The 26,309-nt window shown below is 38.9% G+C and overlaps 2 protein-coding genes across 2 annotated transcripts in view; one reads left to right on the top strand and one right to left on the bottom strand.

Annotated features, from left to right (window-relative positions):
• The window catches only part of KPNA1 (karyopherin subunit alpha 1), a 73,377-nt gene extending 52,281 nt beyond the window's left edge, over positions 1–21,096 (bottom strand). Inside the window, exon 1 of the mRNA XM_027106292.1 lies at positions 20,913–21,096. The gene's annotated coding sequence lies outside the window, so the exon portion shown is untranslated. The remainder of the gene's footprint in view (positions 1–20,912) is intronic.
• LOC113627505 (formin-like protein 5) lies at positions 20,323–23,295 on the top strand. Its single transcript, XM_027120180.1, has 3 exons — positions 20,323–20,746; positions 20,882–21,270; positions 22,937–23,295. The coding sequence occupies exons 1-3, from the start codon at positions 20,323–20,325 to the stop codon at positions 23,072–23,074; spliced, it is 951 nt and encodes a 316-aa protein (XP_026975981.1). The 3' UTR covers positions 23,075–23,295.
• The last annotated feature ends 3,014 nt before the right edge of the window (positions 23,296–26,309 follow it).

Here is a 26,309-nt window from a genome sequence, read left to right on the forward strand (position 1 = left end):
ACAATCAACGTTATACCACACGGGAGACAGCCGACATACTCAAAATATCCAAATCAAGCGTTAAAAATCATTTGCACCAGCTTGGTTGTTAATCACTTTGATGTTTGGGTTCCAGTAAGTTAAGCGAAGGAAACCTTCTTGACAGTATTTCTGCATGTGATTCTCTACTTAAACGTAACGGAAACACACTATTTTAAAACAAATTGTGACAGGTGATGAAAAGTGGATATTTACAATAATGTGGAATGGACGAGATCATGGGGCAAGCGAAATGAACCACCAACAACCACACCAAAGGCCAGTCTTCATCCAAAGAAGCTGATGTTACGTATATGGTGGGACTGGAAGGGAATCCTCTATTATGAGCTTCTTCCAGAAAAGCAAATGATTAATTCCAACAAGTACTGCTCCCAGTTAGACCAACTGAAAGCAGCACTTGATGAAAAGGCATCCAGAATTAGTTAACAGAAAACTCATAATCTTCTATCAGGATAATGCAAGACCACATGTTTCTTTGATGACCAGGCAAAAAATATTACAGCTTGGCTGGGAAGTTTTGATTCATCTGCTGTATTCACCAGACATTGCACCTTCGGATTTCCATTTATTTTTGTCTTTACAAAATTGTCTTAATGGAAAAAATTTCAATCCCTGGAAGACTGTAAAAGGCACCTGGAACAGTTCTTTGCTCAAAAAGGTAAAAAGTTTTAGGAAGATGGAATTATGAAGTTGCCTGAAAAATGGGAGAAGGTAGTGGAACAAAACGGTGCATACGTTGTTCAATAAAGCTCTTGGTAAAAATGAAAAACGTGTCCTTTATTTTTACTTAAAAACAGAAGGAACTTTTTGGCCAACCCAATATTATTCTACCACCTTCCGGACTCCATTGTTTCTGATAAGAAGTCGGCTGTAAGTAATTGGCTGTTTCTCTCTTGCTGCTCAGAAGATTCTCTCCTTGTTTTTGATTTTCAACATTTTCACACTGATATGTCCATTTGCAGATTTTCTTACATTAATCCTACTTGAAGTTCTTTGGGCTCTTTGGATGTATATGTAGGTCAGTGTTTTTCAATAAATTTGAGAAATTTTCAGCCATTATCTCCTTGAATACTTTTTCCACTTTTCTTCTCCCCTCTTCCTCTAGTACTCTCATGTATACCATGGTACACTTAATTAAGCTGTGACAAAGCGAGAGAGAGGCATGGACATATATACACTACCAAACGTAAGGTAGATAGCTAGTGGGAAGCAGCCTCATAGCACAGGGAGATCAGCTCCGTGCTTTGTGACTGCCTGGAGGGCTGGGATAGGGAGGGTGGGAGGGAGGGAGACGCAAGACATAAGAGATATGGGAACACATGTATATGTATAACTGATTCACTCTGTTATAAAGCAGAAACTAACACACCATTGTAAAGCAATTATACTCCAATAAAGATGTAAAAAAAAAAAGGTTACCCCACATTTCTCTGAGGCTCTTTTCAATTTTATTCATTTTTTTCTCTCCCTTCGTTGGATTTCTATCAATCTATTGGCAAGTTTGCTAATTCATTCTTCCACCAGTTCAAATCTACTATTGAGCCCCTATAACTAATTTTTCATTAGTTATGTTACTTTTCAACTCCAGAATTTCCATTTGGTTCTTCTTTAGAATTTCTATCTCTTGATTGTCTCTATTTGATATTAGTTGTCATCATACCTTCCTTTACTTCTTTAATGAAGGTTTCCTTTGGTTCTTTGAACATATTCATAATGGGTACTTCAAAGTCTATGTCTGTTAAATCCAACATCTGTTCTCTTTCACAGGCAGTTTCTATTGTCTGCTTTTTCCAGTGTATTAGCCATACTTTCCTGGGTTTTGTTTTTGTTTGCACATCTTTTACCTTTTTATTGGGAACTCAACATCTTATATAATACTCTGTAGCAACTCTAGGTATACTCCCCCACCCATGAGGTTTTATATTTTTATTTGCTTGTTTAGTAACTTGCTGTTTTATTTTAAAGAAGTCTACTATCCCACCCCACACCCAGCCCCCTGCACTGTTAAGCCTCTGATGCTGGTCCTCAGGGGGACATAACCTAGATATGCCCACAGTCATCTTGCCATACAGTAATCTGTCAGGACTCACTTTCCCTGACTACTCCCAGCTATTAACCTCCACTAACTGCCAGTTGATTGCTCTACTGATTTAAACGGCTTCAGGCATAAATTGCTCTGCAGAGGAATCCAATCAAATTCAGGTTCCTTAGAAGGAGCAGTTTCAGGTCAGTGTTTGACATTAACTCTGTCCCCAGGAAGCCTCCTTCCAGCTGTCTCTTATCCCAGTTTCTTGCTGCAAGCTCAATGGCCTGCAGTTTAGCCTGGATGTTTTTGAATCTACAAATCTCCCAAGTGCCTTTCACCACAATCTCCACTGTTTCTGAAAGTAGCCTTAGGTTTGAACTTCTCCAGCTCTACTGCAAATGAAGTCAGTGCCTTGAGGAAGAGATTAGGAGCTGTTTCATGACTTGCTTCTCACCCCTACCCCCAAGCAAAATCTCTGAACCAGGGCTCTCAAGATGAAGGTGTGGACAACAGCACACTCTTCTGAGTGACAACACATTTAGCAACTGAGTATTTTGTGGGGGATAGGTAGCAACCTGAGGTCTTCTCAGCTTGTCTCTCCTGACATGGATCTACCATCTTATAAGACAGGGAAAAGGTGATCTGTTCTCTAGTATGCTCAGCAACTCTGTTACCAAGGTAGAGCCTCTGTTCCACAAGTGGCGACTGGACAGTAGCCCCCTACCTCTCCAACACATTTTCCCAAAACTTAGCCATAACAGCAGGCAGCTGGGGGCAGGATGAGAAATCCTCATCCTGCTTCTCCCAGAAAGAAAACCTTTGCTCCAACAGGAAGCTCTGCATTTACTGTATACCCTAGGACCATTTCCAAAGCTCTAAATAGTTGTTTCTTAATAGTTTTCCTCAGTTGTACTAGGGAGCAGATCTGCAGGGCTCTTATGCTATCAGACTGGAAGTCAAAGAAACAGTTATTTTTAAGAAGATGACTTTGATGCAAGCCTGGTTTGAGAATCATTGATTTATACTGTGCTGTGTCACATCACCTATTTTACCTGAATCTCTTAAAAACAAACAAAAAACAACCCTACAGGGCAAGAATTATTATTCTCATAGATAAGGATTCAGGAGGCTCACAGATAATTAAGGTTAAATGAGGTCATAAGGATGGGGCCCTAATCCAATAGGACTGGTGTCCTTATCAGAAGAAGAGACACCAGAGATCTCTATCTACACCCACTGCCCCCCACCGCCCCACCGCCATGTGCTCAGAGAAAAAGCCACGTGAGGAAACAGAAGGTGGTCACGTGCAGGTCAGGAAGAGAGGCCTCACTGGAAGCCAACCCTGCTGGAACCTTGATCTTGGACTTCAAGCCTCCAGAACCATGAGAAAATGAACTTCTGTTGTTTAAATCACCCAATCTGTGGTACTTTTTAATGGCAGCTCAAGCAGACTAATACATATACCCAGTGGTATTTTGTCAGATTGGACTGAAAGATTGGTGCAATGCAGATGAGAATTTGCAAATAATTCTGAAGGAATCATAACTAATGGTGCTGAGAAATGACACAGAGAAGAGTTGTATTCCTGAGGCAGGCAGCATTTTGGTTCTGAAATACCACAATATAGCATAACAGCAACAGTGTTGCAATGAAGTTTCAGGTTAAAGGTATAGTAGTATAGTAACAGGGCAAGACCTGGATAAAGTTTAACAAGACCAAAACCAATCAGACTTAAATAATTGGAAGCCTAGATTCAACATGGAGCTGGAAGGGCAAGCAGTTAAGGAAAGGCAATGTTGGGAACATAGTACACATATACAGAGAGAAGAAATGATAAAGCAAATGGAGCAAAAGGTAAAATGAACAATTGGGGAATGTGGATGAAAGGTAAACAGGAGGGCTTTGTACATTTCTTCTGTAAGCTTTAAATTATTTCAAAAAATTTTTTAAACTACAAAAACTCTAGAAGGAAAGAAATGGTCACACAAAAATTAATTATTCATTTGCTTTTTATTAAAGTGATGTAAGAAGCAAGTCCAGAGAAGATGTCTGGCCTTGAAGCCCGATTTTCAAATTTACTTCTTAGCACCAAGATGTAGGGAAGGTACTAAACTTCTGTGAATCTTGGTTTCTCTTATTTGCACTATGGAGACAATACCTTATATGGTAAAGAGAACTAACATATGAAAGCATACTTCCACTGTCTGGCCCATATATAGATCATACCTGATATTTGTGTAGTGACGAAATGGCTATAAATAGCTCTAAAGGTTCAAAAAAAGATCCTGTCTGACAAAACTGATCAGGGGTGGCTTCATAGAGAAGATGGTGTTTCAGCTAGGTTGTGAGGGATAGATAGGAATCATCAGTTGAGGCTAAAAGAGAAAGACCCACGAAACAATACAAAAGACCCACAAAACAGTACAAAAGACCCACGAAGTACAAAAAACAGTACAAAAGTACAAAAAAAAGTACAAAAGTACCCACGAAACAGTACAAAAGACCCACGAAGAGTACAAAATAAAGGCACAGACGTTAGAAAGAACAACTGATGAGAACAGTAGTAAGTCATGTTTGATTAGAGAAACTGTTCTTTAAAAGAGGTAGGTAACAAGAGAAATGCAAAGGCCTCTTGGTTTTCTTTTTCTTTCTTGTTTGGTTAGATTTCAGTATCCAAGAAATCACAAATGACTCCAGCATTCTAATAATTTCTACCTACCATTCATACAGTGCACTTGTGCCTTTGAATTTCAAAACATTTCAACAAAAAAAGAAATCCAAACAGTATGGAAGGGTATAAAAAGAAAAATGAAAGTGTACTTCCCCCATTGTTTCTAAAGGTAACCACCATCAAGTTCTCTGTATATCCTTTCAAGAAGTGGTTATACAAGCACATACACACCCTTTTGGTTATTACTGTATACTGACAGAACAATTCTATACACAGTTCTGCACTTTGCTTCAACTTTTGACAACTTTCCATACTAACGCCTATAAAGCTTTATCATTTTTAACAATATAGTAATTAATTGTTGTAGCATAATAACTAGACCCTACACATAACTGACAATTAAGCTTGACTCCAATTTTCTGTCAAAAATAATGCTGTAACCAATACTTTTTCATGTATTTGTACATATTTTGCAATTGTATCCATGAATGAATTCTAAACAGTGGAACCTCAAGGTCAAAAATATGTTCACTTCTGATTCACTTTGTTATAAAGCGGAAACTAACACACCATTGTAAAGCAATTATACCCCAATAAAGATGTTAAAAAAAATATGTTCACTTAAAATTTTGATATTGTCAAAGTTCCCTCTAAAATATTGCATCAATGTACCAGTGACTATGAGTGTTAACAGTTCCCCATCACCATCACTAACCCACGACTGAATCAAAATTTTTGACATTTGACAATGTGATATGTGAAAAAAAGGCTTCTCATGAACACTATTTTCATAATACTCTTAGTTATATGCTTCTTTCATTTTCACTCATAAGTTTTTCAGAGGCGTGGTAATGTGATGGCATCAGTCTGGTGCCTAATGGGATGTTTGCTGTGTATTCCTGTGTTTTAAAATTTTGTTTTTATTTCTAATGCAGTAATTTTGCAGATACACAGTAACATAAAGGTTTTTCAGGGTCCTCAATAAATGTAAAGTTCTGAGACCAAAAGAAAATGAGAACCCTTGGTCCAGATAATCCTTTCAGTCTTAAGAGGGGGGAAAAAGAAAACCTTTGATATTCAGATAGCATTCAATTCACAGATTAAGCAAACATCTTTACAATACTCTATCTTCTTGGTCAGAAATTAAACATGTATTTCCATTTATCTCTTTTGTTACAATGATAAATGTGATGCTTCCTTCCATTATATTCTAACTGGCTACTGTTTGTTTATAGGAAAATTATTCATTACTATATGCTAATTTTTTAAAGCCAGCCACTGAATTAAATCAGCTACTGAATTCTGTTTCTGATACTTTAGCTGACACTCTATAGTGGGGATTTTTCAAAGGGTCATGTTTACTGGGGTATAATTTACATAGAGTAAAATTTGCCATTTAAGTACACATCACAACAATTAAGATAGACATTTTCCTCACTACAAAAAATTCTGTCAGGTCCCTTTCTAGTAAATCCACTTGCCCCAATCCCAGGCAATCGGTCCCTATAATTTTGCATTCTCCAGAATGTCAAACAAATGGAGCCATACAACAGGTAGCTTTCTGTGTGTGGCTTCTTTTACTCAGTATTAACTAATTTGAGAGTCCTCCATACTGTTGCATTTATCAGTAATTGATTCCTTTCATTGCTGAATTGTATTCCATTGTATTCCACAATTTGTTTATCTATTTACCAGATGATGGACATCTAGTTTGCAGTTTTGGGTGATTATGAATAAGCTACTATAAACATTCACATATGGCATTTGTTTAGATAAATCATTTCATTTTTCTTGGGTAAAAACCTAAGAGTGAAACTGCTGGGTCATAGAGTAAGTACATGTTTAACTTTACAAGAAATTGTCCAACTGTTTTCCAAAGTGGCTGTAACATCATGCATTCCTATCACCAATTTATTATAGCTCCAGTCGTGTCATAGTATTGAGATATATATATATTTTTAAATCACATCTAAGTACCACCCATCCATATCTATTTTTTTGAAGTTTTAAAAACCTGAAATGTGTGTTGAATTAGATCAAATGCCTTTTGGCAGTTATTAAAACGGTCACTGTTTATCCCCTTTGACATATTAAATATGGTGATATATTAATACACTTTTTTTTTTTTTTCCCAGCATGCGGGCCTCTCGCTGTTGTGGCCTCTCCTGTTGCGGAGCACAGGCTCCGGACGCGCAGGCTCAGGACACGCAGGCTCAGTGGCCATGGCTCATGGGCCCAGCTGCTCCACGGCATGTGGGAGCTTCCTGACCCGGGGCACGAACCTGTGTCCCCTGCATCGGCAGGCGGACTCTCAACCACTGTGCCACCAGGGAAGCCCCAATACACTTCTTAATAGTCAATGATTTTTGACTCTTGGAATAAACACACTTGGTCACGGTGTATCATTCTTTTTAATTCTGTTAGTTATCTTTTTTTTACACTAATTTAAATTTTATTTAACATACATTAAAATTGACTTGTTTTGTATACAGTTCTATAAATTTAACACATGTATAAATTTGTTCAGCCATCACCACAACCAAGATACAACTGTTCCATCACCTCAGAAAACTCCCTTGTGATATAATTTTGTAGTCACACTCTCCCCAACCTCTAACTCCCAGCAACCATGGATCTTTTTTCCATCACTACAGCTTTGTCTTTTTGAGATCATCATACTAATGGAATCATACAGTATATAACTTTTTGAGACTGACTTCTTTCCCTTAGAAAAATGCCAAGTTGTCTCATGTTAATAATCTATTACCTTTTATTGCAAAATAGTTTTCTATCGTAGAGATGGACCTCAGTTTGTTGATCACATTAGGTTACTCCCTTTTTTAGGAGATCATAAGTAGAGAAGATATAAACATTGATGTCCAGGTTGCTGTATGAAGATGAATTATCATAGCCTAAGCAGGAGTGGCATGCCTGAGCCATATGGCAAATATATGTTTTAAACTGATTTTTTTAAAAAACCTGCCAAATTGTTTTCAGATTGTCTGTACTCTTTTGCATTTCTACCAGTAATGCATGGGATTTCCAGTCTCTCTGCATCCTCAGCAGCATTTGATATTTTTATTTTAGCCATTCTAACAGCTTGTATAATGGTATCTTGCGGCTTTAATTTCCATTTCGCTGATAGCTAATGATGATGAACATCATTTTATGTGCTTATTTGTCACCCATATATTTTCTTTGGTTAAACATTTGTTCAATCCTTTTGCCTACTTTTTTTTTTTTTGCGGTACGCGGGCCTCTCACTGTTTGTGGCCTCTCCCGTTGCGGAGCACAGGCTCCTGATGCGCAGGCTCAGCGGCCATGGCTCATGGCCAATATAATTGGACTCTCAACCACTCTCAACCACTGTGCCACCAGGGAAGCCCTTGCCTACTTTTTGATTGTTTTCTTATTGGTGAGTTTTGAGAGCTCTTATATATTCTGAATATAAGTACATTGTGAGATAAGTGATTTTTAAATATTCTTGCAGCCTATAGCTTTCCTCTTCATTCTCTTCATAATATCTTTCACAAATTAAATATTTTAACTTTGATAAAGTCCAATTTATTATTTTTATTTATCTTTTATGCTTTGGGTGTCACATCTGCAAACTCTTTTCTATCTCAGGTCATCAATATTTTCTCCTACATCTTCCTCTAAAAGTTTTACGGCCTTAACGTTTTATATGTACATCTACGATCTATTTTGAATTAATTTTTGTTTAAGGTGTGAGGTTTGGGTCAAGTTTCAGTCTTTTGCATATGGATGTTCAGGTGTATCAACACCATTTTTGTTGTGTTTTTCCCAGCTTTATTCAAATACAATGGACAAATAAAAACTGTACATATTTAAGGTATATAATGTGATGATTTGATATACGTATACATTGTGAAATGATTACCATAATCAAGCTATTTAAATTATCTATGACATCACATAGTCTTCTCTTTTTTGTGGTGTGAACACTTAAAATATATTCTCTTAGAAAACTTCAAATATATAATACGGTATTATTTGCTATAGTCTCCACGATGCACATTAGACCCCCAGAACTTACTCATTTTATAACTGAAAGTATGTACCCTTTCACATCTCAGTTTTCCTACCCCCTCAGTCTCTGGCAACCACCATTCTACTCTTTGCTTCTGTGAGTTCAACTCTTTTATGTTCCACATATAAATGAGATCATACAGTATTTTTCTCTGTCTGATTTATCACCTACCATAATGACCTTAAGGTCTATTTATACTGTTAAAAAGGCAGGATTTTCATATTTCTATGGCTGAATAATATTCCATTTTACATTTATGCCACATTTTCTTTACCCTTCCATCCATCTATAGACACTTAGATTATTTCCTTGTCTTTGTTTTATCGCGAATAATGTTGCAATGACATGGGAGTGCAACTCTCTCTACGAGATAACTGATTTCCTTTGGATATATAGCCAAAAGTGGAAGAGCTGTATCATACAGCAGTTCTAATTTTAATTATGTGACAAAAGTTCATACTGTTTTCCACAGTAAACTGCACTAATTAACATTCCCACCAACAGTACACAAGAGATCCCTTTTCTTCATATCTTTGTCAGCATTTATTATCTTCTGTCTTTTTGATAAAAGACCTGTGGGCTTCTCAGATATGGCCTTTATTATGTTAACATACATTCCTACTACACCTAATTTGATGAGAGTTTTTATCATGAAAGGATGTTGAATTTTTGTCAGATGCTTTTTCTGCATCTATTGAGATGCTCATGACATTTATCCTTCGTTCTGTTCATGTAGTGTATCATATTTATTGACTTGAATATGTTGAGCCATCCTTGTACCCCAAGGATAAATCCCATTTGCCTCATTGCGTATGACTCTTTTTTTTTTCCAACATCTTTATTGGAATATAATTGCTTTACAATGGTGTGTTAGCTTCTACTTTATAACAAAGTGAATCAGCTATACATATACATATATCCCTGTATCTCTTCCCTCTTGCATCTCCTTCTCTCCCACTCTCCCTATCCCAACCCTCTAGGTGGTCACAAAACACCGAGCTGATCTCCCTGTGCTATGCGGCTGCTTCCCACTAGCTATCTATTTTACATTTGGTAATGTATGTATGTCCATGCCACTCTCTCACTTTGTCCCAACTTATTCTTCCCCCTCCCAGTATCCTCAAGTCCATTCTCTAGTAGGTCTGTATCTTTATTCCTGTCCTGCCCCTAGGTTCTTCATGACCATTTTTTTTTTTTTAAGATTCCATATATATGTGTTAGCATACGGTATTTGTTTTTCTCTTTCTTTTTTTTTTTTTTGCAGTACGCGGGCCTCTCACTGTTGTGGCGTCTCCCATTGCGGAGCACAGGCTCCGGACGCGCAGGCTCAGCAGCCATGGCTCGTGGGCCCAGCCACTCCGCAGCATGTGGGATCTTCCCGGACCGGAGCACGAACCCGTGTCCCCTGCATCGGCAGGCGGACTCTCAACCACTGCACCACCAGGGAAGCCCCTGTTTTTCTCTTTCTGACTTACTTCACTCTGTATGACAGACTCTAGGTCCATCCACCTCACTACAAATAACTCAATTTCCTTTTTTATGGCTGAGTAATATTCCATTGTATATATGTGCCACATCTTCTTTATCCATTCATCTGTCAATGGACACTTAGGCTGCTTCCAAGTCCTGGCTATTGTAAATATAGCTGCAATGAACACTGTGGTACATGACTCTTTTTGAATTATGGTTTTCTCAGCATATATGCCTAGTAGTGGGATTGTTGGGTCGTATGGTAGTTCTATTTTTAGTTTTTTAAGGAACCTCCATACTGTTCTCCATAGTGGCTGTATCAATTTACATTCCCACCAACAGTGCAAGAGGGGTTCCTTTTCTCCACACCCTCTTCAGCATTTGTTTGTAGATTTTTTGATGATGGCCATTCTGACTGGTGTGAGGTGATATATCATTGTAGAGATTTTTGCATATGTGTTCCTCAAGGATAATGGCCTGTATTTTTTTTCTTATGTTGTCCTTATCTGGCTTTACTTTTTTTAATAGTCATAGTGTATCATTCTTTTTAATTCTGTTAGTTTTCTTAAAAATTTCTAAATCAGTATCCACACATAAGATTGATTATTTAATAAAATACCCTCCTCTTTGGGGGTAGGGGTGGGTATTGTATTTGTCACATGATTCCAATTTTATGACATTCTGGAAGAGGCAAAACTATGGAGAGTTAAAAGATCAGCGGTTGCCAGGGGTTTAAGGGATGAATAGCAGAGCACAGAGGATTTTGGAGGCAGTGAAACTATTCTGTTGGACTATAATGGCCGATACATGTCAGTATACATTTGTCAAAACCCACAGAATGAATGTACAACTCCAAGAATGAACCCAAATGTAAACTATGGGCTTTGGGTGATAATGATGTGTCAGTGTTGGTTGGATTATAACAAATGTACCACTCTGGTGGAAATGTCAATGGTGGGGGCACTGGGTGTACAGGCGTAGGGAGTAGATGGGAATTCAGTAGTTTCCACTCAATTTTACTGTGAACCTAAAATTGCTCAAACAAATAAAGTCAATATTTTTTTTAAAAAATCAACGATTTCTTCTCTGATATTCATAAATGAGACTGGGTTCCCCTCTTAGCAGGGGAAAGAGATTATGTTTGCCAAGTGGGAGAGCTTTTTGAAAAACAAGACGCCTCAACTGTCCTTCCGAAGAGTTTGATTAATAGGTCTGAGGCAAACACGAGATCTCTAGTGTTGTTTTTTCTTTTAAAGACTCCCAAGTGAATTCTGATATGCATCTGCATGCAACTCAAAATCACTATAGCAGAGCAAAAGTTTTATTGGAAAATAATGCAAAATACAGCTGAAATGTAGGCTTCAGCTGGATTGAAGAGAGCTTAGATAACAAATGAAATAAAATCTATAGAGGTTTATGATTTTAAAAAAACATGTAACAGTATTGAGAAAATTATATTTATCCTAAGCAAATATTTTTAGGATATTATCACCTAAGTGATTAATTGAAAAACTTAAGTTATTGTCAATAACTTTTCACTCTCTCAGGAAGCAGAAGCCTTTAAAATTAAAGCCATTATGCCCCATTTTCCTCTTGTTTTCTAGGGAAATAAAGCCAAAAAAGCAATAAAGTTAAAAACAAGATGCAAAACTGGTGGTAAAATAGAAGTGTACTCTACTCTTCCAAAATGAAATCTCCCAATTTCCCCTTCATGTCTATTTAGTTAAAATTATCAAATTTTGCTTATTATTCCATCCAGAGTGATTTTATCTATTCCTATCTATTCATACTGCTACCAGTCTGATCCAGGTCCCTGTCATCCTACAGCTAGATAACTGCAACAGCTCTAACCACCCTTCCTTAACCTCAGTCTCTTTGCTCTTCAATTCATCCTTTGCACAGCTCTCAGATTTATCTCAACACCTTTTTCACTATATAACTTCAATGCCTAAGGACCTAAAATGAGTTTTTAGCACTACTTAGATCAAATCTGAACTTCTTTGTCCTACAAGTTCCCTTGGCTTTGATACTCTTTTCATTTTTCATCAATCTATTCCCCAAACACACTGAGTGTAGATCTTTTTATGTTTTTATTATATTCAAGTATATATATTGGTATATATATTCAGTGTGCTGAGTCAATCCAAGCAGTCAGTGAGCCCCTAACCATTGTGAATATTTAACATTCACAATATTCTTTGTTCAACACTATAAAATGTTAGTATACTTATTAATTCCATCATATAAATTGAGTATAATTCTATTAGAAAACATGATGTGTATTTAATACTAAAAAAACCAAAGACCACAAGAAAGTATGACTACAAAAAAAGCAAGTTACAGGTTTATAAATTTAAGCATAAATGAATTTTAAGTATAAAAAATTTTCAGTTCAGTTGCGAATGTTTTTTGAACCTATGTTTTCATTAGAGAATGGAGAGGTGTGAGCCTGCACCCCAGAGTACATGCTCTCCCATTTGTAAATATTAATTACTCATCTGTTGTTAACTTCTAGTCAAGTAGCAGTGGGTCCCTTTAAAATATTTTAATAAAAATTAGGAAAGAAAAATGACATTTAAAATATCCTACCCATTTCTTCCCAGTAAAATTATTAGAGTACCTTTATTTTAGTGACAACATTCTTGCGTTCAATGGAGGCAAGGTTTGAAAAACCCTGCAATAAGCCTCCTCTGTGAGAAGTCAATGCTACAGATATGATTCGTAGGTGCTCACTTCTGATTACATCTCATAGCGCTAACTCCATTAACCTAATAGAAATCCCTACTTTCTTTCATGTCCCAGCTTCAGACCTTCTTCAACTGAGATGTTTACTAAAAACCTTTGACCCTGAATTCTGACCTCACTTCCAGTATCTACAGGTTCCCAACATGCAAGGTTCCCCAGAGACATTCTCAATATCCAAACATTTAAAGGAAAATATTTACCAAAGATTTGGGGAATTCACACCCCAAGATTCAGTAATTCCACTTTTGGAATGTACACAAAGGCAATAAAATCAGCAGTATGTAGAAGAATATTCACAGCAGCATGACTTACAATGAAAAACTGTAAACCTAAAAATTCCAAAACGAGGGCTTGGCTATGGGACATAATCATAACATACTGCGAATTAAGAAAAACAGAACATTAACACATGACAAATCGGGGTGGTAGGAACAAAACCCCAATTTATACTATTCTCTATACTTTTTAAAACATTTTATAACTTAGAATACAAAAATCTTAAGTGGAAATTAATATTCTTCTTTATCTTCCAAATTTTCTACAGTAAGCAATATACTACTTATACAATAAGAAAAACTTTCAAAAAGTAAAGCTGGAAGCATATATTATATTTACTACAATGAGGCTTCCCAGCCTAACTAAAACATTAAATTTCTTTACTTTTGGCTAGAATTTTATCAACTCAACATGCTGTTATTTCATCAAAGTTCTAATTGAATACTTCAGGGAAAAACTACTTCCCCCTTAGAGCTGGATATTTTTAGAGAGAAATCTTTCCCCAAAAATGGCATAATGGACTCCTTCATGGGGGGGGGGGGGAAGCGCAAACTTGCCTTTATCCAATTCATATCCATTACTGAATCTAATATATCTATTACATGTACACTTATAAGGGTTTTAATGTTTTAAATTAAGATTTAGCACCTACAGGATGTATGTGCTTTCCTCCCAAAACATATTAACAACTCGAAGCTCAGAAATTTAATTTTAATCTTCAATACTAAACAAAGTACTGAGCGTACAACACTCAAATGCCATGGAAAGAATGAACAGGCCAGAAATAAAGAGTTCATGTAAAGAAATAAAATGATGGATTTGGTAGATTAATCCATACCAAAATTATCTTTTTAAAAAAAAGGATGAACTACAAAGATAGAACACAAAAGGAGAGAATCAGAGGTGACAGATGAGATGTCAAAAACTTTTTAGAAGCCTTAAAACAGATGGCCCTGGGACTTCCCTGGTGGTCCAGTGGTTAAGAATCCATCGTGCAATGCAGGGAACATGGGTTCGATCCCTGGTTGGGGAACTAAGATCCCACATGCCGCAGGGAAACTAAGCCCGCGTGCCACAACTACTGAGCCTGTGTGTTCTGGAGCCCGCTCGCAGCAAGGGAAGATCCCCGCATGCTGCAACGAAGATCCCATGTGCCGCAACTAAGACCTGACGTAGCCAAATAAATCAATTTTTTAAAAAGATGGTCTAATGATATTTTACTAGTGAAGTGGAGAACTCTGAAGCCTAAGCACCTGTAAAGAAGCTGATTCACACTGCCCACAAGCAGGGAGCTTCACAGACAGGAGCCCCCGCCCCCCCACCCCAGGCATCTCTGAATGTAGAGTGAGGAACAGGACTAAAAACTAGCAGGTAAGCTGAAAGTCTACAAAACAGCCATCACATTCAGACTTCCTTCTCCATTGTGCACAGCCAGGCAACAGTCCATCCCCAAGCCCCTATGGATGTTGAGAGCATTACTCTGAAGAAACTAAACTAGAGAGACTCTAAAATGAGGGACTCCAGTGTAGGTGATGTGCTATACAAAAGATAGGATTACATGAACACAATTAACAGTGAGAACGCCAGCTTCTTTTCTAAGACAAGTTCTCAGAATTTGGCATCCAGGTGTGTATCCTCCAAGCAAGACTGGAGGCTCTCTTTTACTTTTTTTTTTTTTTAATTTTATTGAAGTATAGTTGATTTACAATGTTGTGTTAGTTGGAGGCTCTCTTTCTCAAGGAAATTGACAAGCCCAAGAGAAAAGAACTATGAGAGTCCCCTCCCCCTATAAATGGCCACAGCTACCCTGTCCACCCTTTAACAAGCCACACCTATAGTTTCCAATTCAGTTTTTAGCACTTCACTCTTAAATAGGAATGGACAACCGTAAGTTTACCAGACATCCAGGGAGAACCTCTACAGAGAAAGACTGCAATGGAAACAAAGGAACTTCGAAGAAACAGAGCAATGAGGGGTACAAAACTTTAAAAAAAAAAAAAAAAATCATTAATACTGTCCTCAAGAAGACTATAGTGTCTATAAAATAATATAAAGATACCATAAGAATGAGCTCTAAGAAATTAAAATATGGATAGGAATTAACAATTCAATAGAAGGGCTGTAAGATAACATTAAAGAAATCTCTCAGGAAACAGAACAAAAAGACTAAGTGATGGAAAACAGGAAGGAAAAGAAAATTAAAAGAACCACCTAAGAATTCTAAGACCCAAATAATACAAATTCCAAGACAGACAAAAAATCAAATGAGAAAGAGATTATCAAAGAAACAATGCATCAAATTTAGAGTATTCATTCAATGAAAGACACCATGGACAAAACTAACAGAAAGATGACAGGCCTATAAAAGATATTTTCCAATCCTAAAACCAACAGACCTCCACAAGGAACTCCTGCAAACCAAAAAAAAAAGACAGGAGTTCCCTGGTGGCCTAGTGGTTAGAATTCCGGGCTTTCACTGTTGTGGCCTGGGTTCAATCCCTGGGTGGGGGAACTGAGATCCTGCAAGCTGCGCAGCACAGCACGGCCAAAACAAACAAACAAACAAAAAAGACAGGGCGTGGAAAGGAAAGATAGACAAAGTACAAAACAGACAATTAACAAAAGGGAAAACCTGAATGGATACAAGAGATGCTCGAATTCATTAATTATCAGAGAATGTAAATTAAAACAATGAGATACCACTTTATACCCGACTAGCAAAAATTAAGAAGTTGGATAAAACCAAGTACTGTCAAAGATGTGGGCAAACAAGAAAACTCCTCACTGCTAGCAGGCACATAAACTAGTTCTCCTATTCTATGACCCAGGAATCCCACTCCTGGGCATACATCCCAAAGAACTTCTCACACAGGTCCACAAGGATGTACAAGTAACAGTATATTTACCACAGTGCACTTGTGATGCCAGAGAGGCAACTCAGGTGTCAGTGATTAGGGAATAAAAAGTAAAATGTGGTAGATGCACATTATGGAATTCTACATTATACGCAACTATATGTACACACAACGAAACAGAAAGGTCTCCAAACAATGCTGAGTAAAAAGAGTAAGAAACGGAGCAAGGTCTATAGCACAATATATAAACTAAATACACAAAACGCACTACATATTTCACAATGATTCACATACAATCAAGGAATGTATCAGCCACAATGCAGTGGGTGCCTACTAGAAAGGGTAATGGAAGTAGGGCTCAGAAATGAAAGAGAAAAATTTAAAGGACCTTGTATAGTTTGATGATAGTGTCAAGAACTGGGAAGCATAATTAACTCAAACTCTTTTTACCTAAGACCCCAATAATAATAATAAATAATAAATAAATTTCCCAAAACTAAAGGACACAAATCCTCGGCTTGTAAGGGTCCATCAAGTGACCTTAAATGAAAACAAACAAACAAACAATCAAATCTAGGGACATTATGGAATTTCAGGGGTTAAAAATAATACCCTAAAAGCTTCTGGAGATTGGAGAAGACAGGGAAGGTCACATACAAATGAAGAATAAGAACACCTCTGGACTTCAACAGCAACATTAAAATGCAGAAAACAATGGAGCTATGACTTCCAAACTTTTTAAGCCTAGGTTTTTATACCCAGCCAGATTACTGATGAAATGTTAAGGTAGAATATAGATTTTTTTCAATCATGCAAGATCTCAGAAAGTTTTCGCTTCCCAGGTACCCTTTCTCTGTAAGTTAAGAAAATATGGGAAACAAGAGATCCAATACAGGAGAAGGGCAAAGAGAATTTTAAGGGCGACATAAAGAAAAGTTCCAGGATAACAGCTGTGAAGTATACCTAGAAAGTAACCAGTCCAGATTGCATTAAAAGAACAGAAGGTTCCAGGACAGCTATCTCACAGAAATGGAAGTGGGAAAAAAAGGTGTTACTCCTGGAAAAACAAAAATTGGTTAAGAGAAGAAATGATATCACAATATACTACATGGTTCAGCTATAAACATTTACATAGTTATAACTGAACGTTGACTTAATAAACACCTGTGATAACTATATTAAAAGGATGGGAGAGGCAGTGTGTAAATGTGGAGGAAAGTCAATAGATAATGTCTAAAACTGCTGTATCAAGAAATAGCAATAGAAGTTATTTATAAATATGAAAGAGGAAACAGCTAAAAGAAGGAAATTGGTGGCCTCTAAAGTGCAGAGGCTAGGACAGGACAGTTGTTTTCAGAGAATATTCTAATTTAAAAATTGTATTTTTTAATGGCAGTAAAGCAAGGAACTCCAATAGCCCTTCAGCTTTTAGTAAATTAGATCTTCACAATATCATTTCATGATGTTAAACAAACTGCATCTAGTTTGTTCTGCTGGAGACTGCACTGCAAACCAAGACAAAAATCAAGCTTTAATGATTGATGTGAACATAGTACAAATAGCCCTGTGATTGAATACCAGCTCCCTCACTTATTCTGTGAAGTAGGGCAAGTTACCTAACCATCCTGTACCTGTAGCCACCTTCTCAAAGTGGGTTTGCAAGGGTAATTAAGTGAAAACACCTGATGCAGTGCTTGAGCCATCAACAGATGTTAGTACCTTTTGCTTGTCTTTCTGCTCCCTAGCTAAAAACCCCCATTTTGACCCCAAGCTGCCTTGCTGGTCACAGAATACAGAGACTCATGGACAACTCAGCACATATCCCTCCTCATGCTGAAAAATCAATCATGATGAGTAAGCAGACTTATCTTTGTATATGAAGAGCAGCATTATTCTTGTTATGTGAAGGAGATTATCCCCATTATCCACATTTTGGATTATTGCCTGCTTTCAAGAACTGTCCCAATTAGTCTACTACACTAGATCAGAACCATTTTGTCACTAAGGTCTGTCATGTAGGGTCGTTATCATCTTTAAAAACAAACAAACAAACAAAAAACTGTACGGGGGGCTTCCCTGGTGGCGCAGTGGTTGAGAGTCTGCCTGCCGATGCAGGGGGCACGGGTTCGTGCCCAGGTCTGGGAAGATTCCACATGCCGCGGAGCGGCTGGGCCCGTGAGCCATGGCCACTGAGCCTGCGCATCCGGACAGCGGGAGAGGCCACAACAGTGAGAGGCCCGCGTACCGCAAAAAAAAAAAACAAAAAAAACTGTACATTCCACGAGTCTTCATCCCTGCTCTTTCACTGCAAGGACTTAAAATTTCCTAATGAAGGTCCTATCTGGTACCTCACTATCCTGGGGCCACCTCCTGCTCACTGCAGCAAGAATAGAGGCAAGTCAGCCCCCAGTCAGCTAATTGAATTGTTTACCATTTCCAATGTTTTCTTCCATTATTATGGCTGAATTCAGAATACCTTGCAAAGTACAGAAACCTTAAAACAAAGAGATTAACAGGGAATTATCTTTATCATCACTATGTCAGTCACCTTTACTTGCATGGCCAAAAGTCTTAGTTGATTTTATACAAAGCATACATACTTCTAGAAACAATCTGACAAGACTTAAAAACACTAAATCATAAATCATCAAGACTTTATCATTAATTCAACAGGTAAACTCCTCAAGGCTTATGTTGTCTGATTCCATTTGAACTTCCTTTGCTACAGTTTCTGCTCAATTTTGACTGATAAAATGTCATGCAGTCAATATTTTTACTCATTATTTGTTAGTCTTCCCTGCAACACTATAAATTCCATGACACAAGAACAGTGTCTTCTAGAGGCAGGACAGGAATAAAGATGCAGACGTAGAGAATGGACTTGAGGACCCGGGGAGGGGGAAGGGTAAGCTGGGATGAAGTGAGAGAGTGGCATGGACATATATACACTACCAAATGTAAAAACGATCGCTAGTGGGAAGCAGCTGCATAGCACAGGGAGATCAGCTCGGTGCTTTGTGACCACCTAGAGGGGTGGGATAGGGAGGGTGGGAGAGAGATGCAAGAGGGAGGAGATGTGGGGATATATGTATATGTATAGCTGATTCACTTTGTTATACAGCAGAAACTAACACACCATTGTAAAGCAATTATATTCCAATAAAGATGTTTAAAAAAAAAAAGAACAGTGTCTTGATCATGTCTACATCCCCAGTCTCAAGGCCTATGAACACTCCAAGTATTCGCTGAATTAATGGACCAAATAAAGAAAACGCAACCAAGAAGTATGCAAGGAGAGGAGAAATAATTCCTAAATTAGCAGTGATTCTGGTTCTAAGGCTGGTTCTAACAAGAGCTGGAACACTTTAGGTAAGTTACCTAACTTCTCTGACCCTAGAAGCTTTAATCTGCAGAAAAGGAAAAAATAACATACTTCAGAGTTACTGTAAGCATTAACGTTTTACTGTACAAAAAGTATTTAGCACAATATCTGGAAAGGAGCTCAATAAATGTTAATTCCTTTACCTTTCCTCATGTTCTCCACCTTAAAATCCGGTATTACAGATAAAAGTGCCTTCCAAAAATAAATTACTTCAGTAAAAGTACAATAGAGTTCATTCTCCATTTGCTCTGAAAAGTTAAAATTTCATCTCTTCAATCTTTAAAATGGAGGGGGACTAGCTTGTGAATTACTTTCAAAATATCACAAACACAAGAACAAGTTAAGAAAAAAACAATGTCAAGAATGAGCCTTGAAGCAACGTGCGGGGGGGGGGGGGGCGGGGGGGCGGGGAATCACTCATCTACTGCGAAGAAATAGGGGTTTTTAAGGCAGTGCTCACTAAACGAAAAAAGGCTTGAAAAAGGTAGAAACGTTATTTAATAGTATGTTTTAGAAAAAAATACTTCCCAACTGTTTATTCTGAATTTAAACCTTAAAAAATCAACTATTTTGACATCGTGAGCTTAAAAGTGGAACATTACATATACTTCTATTCAAACCTAAAACATTCCTTCATGACGACTTCCCAGACTCCAGTCATCCTTCAGTTTCATCCTCCCATTTTGAGCTTAATCGAATACCTCGCCGCTTCCCTTGCATCACCACTGACACACGCTGTGTGCAGACGAAGTTCTGTCATTCCTATAATTACCACACCCCTGTCAGACGCTTCAGGCCCATGTTGTTATGACATCTGTAAACTGCAGTCCTCCGTCTGTCTCCACCCGCACCGCGCCCCCCCCCCCCCCCCCCACTTCCAAACCACCGGCTCCGGCTCGGGCTGTAACTTGTGAATTCCCGAGACGGTCCTCTCCGGCCTCGGTTAGGATTTTTACACGCCCCCCACCCCTTGCTCTTTCCTGCCTCAGTCGCCGCACTCCGTGCGGCCCACCCACGCCCCCAGCTCGCTCGCGCCGGGCCGCGGCGCTGGCTCCGCACTCCCTCCTCTCCGCCCCGCTGCCTCAGCGCCCCGCAGTCCCCGACGCTGCTTCCAGCTCCACTGCCGCGCCGCCCCGCCCCGCCTCGCCTCCACCGGCGTTCCCGATGGCGAACCAGTGCTCCCCACCCCCACCGTCCTCTCAGCGGGCCGCGCGGCCGTTGGGACTGCCTGGCCCGTGACGCACGGACGCGCAGCAAGCGCCCAGGCCCAGGAACCCGAGCTCGAGCACTGCCGGCGGCCCGCCCTCACCGCGGGGCCTCCCCCGCACACAACCGGATCCGCCGGAGTCCCCGGCGGGAGGGGGAGGGGCCGGGGGCCGCCGGGGCCCCGCACTCACCAAGCTCAAGGCAGCCGATCCCGGTGCCACTGCTGGGGTGAGCCTCTGGCTCGCTCGCTCGCCTGCCGTGCCTCTCCCGCACACAACCTCGAAGACCCAGCTCGCGCCTCGGCGGTGCTCACCAGGCCTCGCTCGCCGACACCGCCGCGCACCCAGCACAGCGAGACCCAGCTCAGCCGGCGTTCGCAGTACGCCTGCGCGCGGGGGCCGGCCCGCGCGCCTGCGCGCGCCTCTCCACCACTCTGCTGCAGAGGCTGCCGGGAGTTGTAGTCTTCCAACCGTCCTTCTCGCGAAGCGCCAGCGGTTAGCCGGGAACCAGTGGAGAGTCTGGCGTCGGGAAGGAGGTCTGGTTGACAAGGTTCGCAGTTAGTGGCGAAGGTTGGAGAGTCATTCTGGAGTGACAATGAAACGGTACTTCTTAGGCTGAATTGCAAAGTTTTGTCTACAAATTTGTCTTCGAAGCTCTTCCAGGGCGTATCGATCCTTGCTCACCTCTGTCTATAGCCTCTGACAGGCTTGTTACCTAATACACGTTTACTGAGTAAATAATGGAATGAATGAAGCCTGAGGGATTACTAAAAAAGAGTTATAAGTCCGCGCTTCATGTCTAGGGCATTCACATGCAGCATGTTTGAGAAACTTCTGGGTATTTCCTTTTTTAGTTCTCTCCCGTCCCCTTTGCCTGATAATGTATATAAGCAGTATCAAAAATCATTAATAAATTAAATGAAACACAAATGCTTGCTTTACTCTCAATAAATGCTCTCAAACGAAAATTTGGGACAAATAGTTGTTACTGTTAAATCTGATGGAATTCTCTTTGAGCTTAATCGAATTGTTTTTGAGCAGTGGCTTCAAAAGAAGAAAGACTGAAGCCAGCCAAGCAAAGGTCACAGAATACAGTCTCACATGCGACCTGGTTTATCAAATCAATCTAAACACCCACGGAGAAGCAAGGTGAAAGAAATGGGGTAGCTCTATAACATAAGTGTGGGAGAGAGGACCTTACTGCCTGAATCCTAGGCTATGCGATGTTCATTTGTCCTGGATCTCTTTCTGCCACGTCAGTATTCCCCACTAACGGTGTGTTTTCTAGGATGAGCTGAGTTTGAGCAAGGGCACTGGGGAAAGGGAATGTGTTCTAAGGGAGAGACTTGGAGGCAAGTGTGCGTGACCGCAGCTAAGCTGAGGACAGATCACTTTATTCCAATCAGGAGCTAATATTATTCAGAGCTGGACTTTAGTGTTTGTGAAAACTAGTTTCTTTCTAGTTCACCCTTATTCCTAGTTAGAGTATCCCGTGAGGGTCTGGACCAAAAGTCTGGGGTATTTACGAGGGCCTCTCTTCCTTGACCCAACCTCTTCAGCCCCATGAGACAGTCAAAAGCTCTACTCAGTTTTTCAGCCACTGCTTTCAGAATTAGCAATCACTTCAAGTGGAAAAGTAACAGCAAACATCAGGCTCACCTCTCATGGGTTCCCTTTCTTTTCTTCCAGATCTTGGATCCACAGATTCTCACTGCTGTGGTAGCTCTTCAGTGCCTTAATGTTTTTTATATTTTGTCCAGCTATTCTCTGTGGTGGGAGGATTTGTTCAAGACAACAACAGTAGCCCATTGCTGAAGCAGAATTCCTATATATATGTTACTTTTACAAAAATGTTATCATACCATACATGATGTTTTGTTAGTTAATGTCTCTCTGACTATATCTTTTTGTATTAAAGTTTATTTTTAATTTTAAATTATAGAACAGTAGTTTTGCTATTACAAACAACACTGCTGTGAACATTCTTGTACGTGTCTTTGTGTGTACAGGGAAACTGCTAGATCCTAAGACATTGCATCTTTAACCTTACGAGATGTGACAGGCAGAATTCTCAGATGGCCCCCGTGATCTTTGCCCCTTGCTGTTACCCTGTATAATCCCTACCCCTTGAGTGTGGGTGGGAGCTTTGACTTACTTCTGGCCAATAGAATATGGCAAGGATGATTACATTTCATTATAAGTCTCTGTCTTAGCAGACCAGAGCTCGACACTCTCTTGCCGGCCTTGAAGAAGCGAGCTTTCACGTTGAGAACTGCCTATGGAGAGGGCCACGTGGCAGCGAGCTGCAGATGGTTTCTAGCACCTGGGTGCAGCCTCCAGCTGACAGCCAGTAAGCAAGCCAGGGCCCTCAGCCCTACAACCACAAGGAAATGAATTCTGCCAACAACCTGAGACGGCTTGGAAGTGGATTCTTCCCCAGTCAAGCCTCCAGATGAGAAGACAACGTGACTTACACCTTGATTGCAGCTTTGTGAGACCCTGAGCAGAGGAACCAGCTCAGCTGTGCCCGTAATCCTGGCCCACAGAAACTGTGAGATAATAAATGTGTTTTAAGACACTAGGTTTCTGGTATTTTTTTCCACAGCGATGGAAAAGTAATATGCTAGATATTGCCAGATTATTTCATAAAGTGGTTGTGCCAGCTTATGCTCCACAAGTAGCTGATAAGGTTTTCTTTTCTAAACAACCTTGCTAACATTTGGAAATGTCTTTTTTATTTTTGCCAAATGGATGGGTGTGAAAATACATAATAATTAGACACATACATTAACATAAAAACACGAAAAATAAGTTTTTACTTGCAATGATATATTCCGTTGTATTTTTTTCTGTTGCATAAATGCTATTACTTAAAATAGCAATAGGACTCATTAAAAGTGGCAATTAATAATAATTAATACAAGGACTAATTAAGAAAATAATTTGTGAGAAAAATACAACCTTTTATAGCATAATATATATATATATATTTTAAACATCTTTATTGGAGTATAATTGCTTTACAATGGTGTGTTAGTTTCTGTGTATAACAAAGTGAATCAGCTATACATATACATACATCCCCATATCTCTTCCCTCTTGCGTCTCCCTCCCCCCGACCCTCTCTATCCCACCTCTCTAGGTGGTCACAAAGCACCCAGCTGATCTCCCTGTGCTATACAGCATAATATTTTTATGTTTCTTCCTGTCCTCTGGTTCAGCAACTTATTTTAACTCTTTCTTAAACTCTTTATCACATATTCAAATTTTGTAGGCTATATTATTCTATATTCTATATGTATATTAAGATACATAAACGTAGGAATTTTATGAAGGAGAGTATATATACAGTAGAACTTGTTAAACAGATATTACTCCTATTACAGTTTTAAGAAATGATATGTTTCTGTCCCATGATAGAGTGGGATATTTTTTATTCTTTTTGTTTCCTTTTTCATCAATATTTCCCTGAACTGCCTGGAGCCTTTAGGACATCTTTTCTTTTATGTAATGGTAAAACCAAATACAGCCAAATATAAAATTAGTTTTGACTTGCAGCTCTGTTCCTCTGCCTGCATTGCACTGATTCTTGTTGGCACAGATGACATCAAGCTAAACATTCCCTCAACAAAAGTGTTTGAGCATAGAACAGTTAGGATTTTAATTACTAATGCAGCAGGTTTTTAAACTTGTAGGAATTTGTTTCTGGTTCTCCAGAATGTCCACCCATTTTGTATCTACAGACTTGCTTTGGTAAACCAACTGTTTGTCAGTCAGGTCCTTTGCATGTATAAATTAACCATTTCTATATCTAAAATGCCCATTGTTTTTAAAACATTCTGAAGCACATTGTATGTTATCATAAGTTAAACCTCTCTTCCCCAGAAAAAATGGTTTTAAAGCATAGAGGTAATTTGAACTTGTGAAATTGAAGTTAGATTTCAAATAAATTTACAGTTTTAGTGAAGAAATTCAGAAAGTCCTGTTTAATTTGGTTACTTTTTTCTAGGGACTTTTTTTTTAAGTTCTGAAAGTCTTATTTCCAAAAATTAGTCCTTTTTTTCTGTTTGAAGTTTTTGTCGCAACCTGCATATAACATTGAATAACTGAGATTCAGATGGTTCATCCTTTTCTAGACTTCTTATGACCTCTTCAAGGATTATCAGACAGTTTTGGAGAACCAGCATGTTTATTTCTGTTTCACTGTAATTCTTCTCTCCGTTCTCATCCTCAATGTATTTCCAAATTGGAGCAGGACATTCTTCTTGTTCCACGCTTTGAAAATATGATTTCATGGCAGGCTGACATTATAACGTCTTTTCTATGGCTGGCAACAATGATCACCATCTTGTAGGTACATGTTTAAGGAAGCTGTCTCCTGCCATTTCTATAGTCAAAAATGTCGTTAAATGCTTCCGCACATTTTGAGGAAGCTGAAATGCCCAGACACTGTCATTATGAAAACTTCTGTATCGCAGGTAAGCAAACCACACCCCTCTTTAAACAGTGTTCTGTATAAGATGTTTAGCCGATGAGATCGTTTCATTTTCTTTGGTAAGAAGTTTAGAGACTGAATCGAATTTGTCAAAATTAACATTTGCCCTGAAAGCAAATAAATAAGCCAAGTCTACTTTGTCTTTGGACAGATATAACACACTTTGTTTTATGTGTTTGTGGTTTCATTAAAATCTTAGACATCAAGAAGACAATTTGAAACTCCATTTTTCAAGTAAAATTACCTTAAGAGCTAGGGGAGACATTTTCTGAATCAGGAAATAAAACCTTACTCCGTTCCATAGAGCAATGAAAGGCATGATACAATAATGCATATTGGTTCATGTGATACGCCCAAGCTAATTCAGCAGCCACTATTTTCAACTGAGCATTGGTGTCTTTGGGAGAAATTAAACAAACTTTTGATTGATTTTGAAGTACCTGTCTGTCTCATCCTGGACTTGTAAATTTCAGTCTCCATATTTGCTTTTACATCCCCTTCTCCGCCATACACATCCCAAACTCTTTTCTGCATATTGCACAGTATGCTCTGTTTTTGTTATTTACCTTCATAATCAGTTACATTGTCCTTCCATATGTAATTAATATTACACAGTCGTTGAGCTTTCTTTCAGCGATGTCATCATGCTGTTGCTGGTATTATAATCACTCTCTTATAAAACATGATCATCGCACTCATAATGTTAAAAAATTTAACTTGTATGAGGCACAATGGTTAGTCCATAGGCAAAGCCAAAGATGTATTGCTAATGTTTATGATTACAATGCACTTAAACTGCACACTTTGGTCGCATCCCTCAGAATGATGCAACAATGGATGATCATTACTGTGACCTGTAAATCATGGTTACCAATATCAGTGAACAGGGGAAAAAAAACAACGACAGAGACTATAGAAGTCGAACAATCTGTGCTGTATCCATTTGACACAATAAGCAGTGTTGCTTTCAGCCTCTATTTTTGGGGATATATGGTTTTGTACTTTTCCCCCAACTTCCCACACCGATCATAAAAGATCAGAATTTTTAAATTTTTTTTTATTTTTTTGCCGTACGCGGGCCTCTCACTGTTGTG

The sequence above is a fragment of the Aethalodelphis obliquidens genome, unplaced genomic scaffold (assembly GCF_003676395.1).
Source record: "Aethalodelphis obliquidens isolate GAN/ISIS:26980383/991018 unplaced genomic scaffold, ASM367639v1 scaffold1, whole genome shotgun sequence".
In the NCBI taxonomy this organism is placed as follows: domain Eukaryota; kingdom Metazoa; phylum Chordata; class Mammalia; order Artiodactyla; family Delphinidae; genus Aethalodelphis; species Aethalodelphis obliquidens.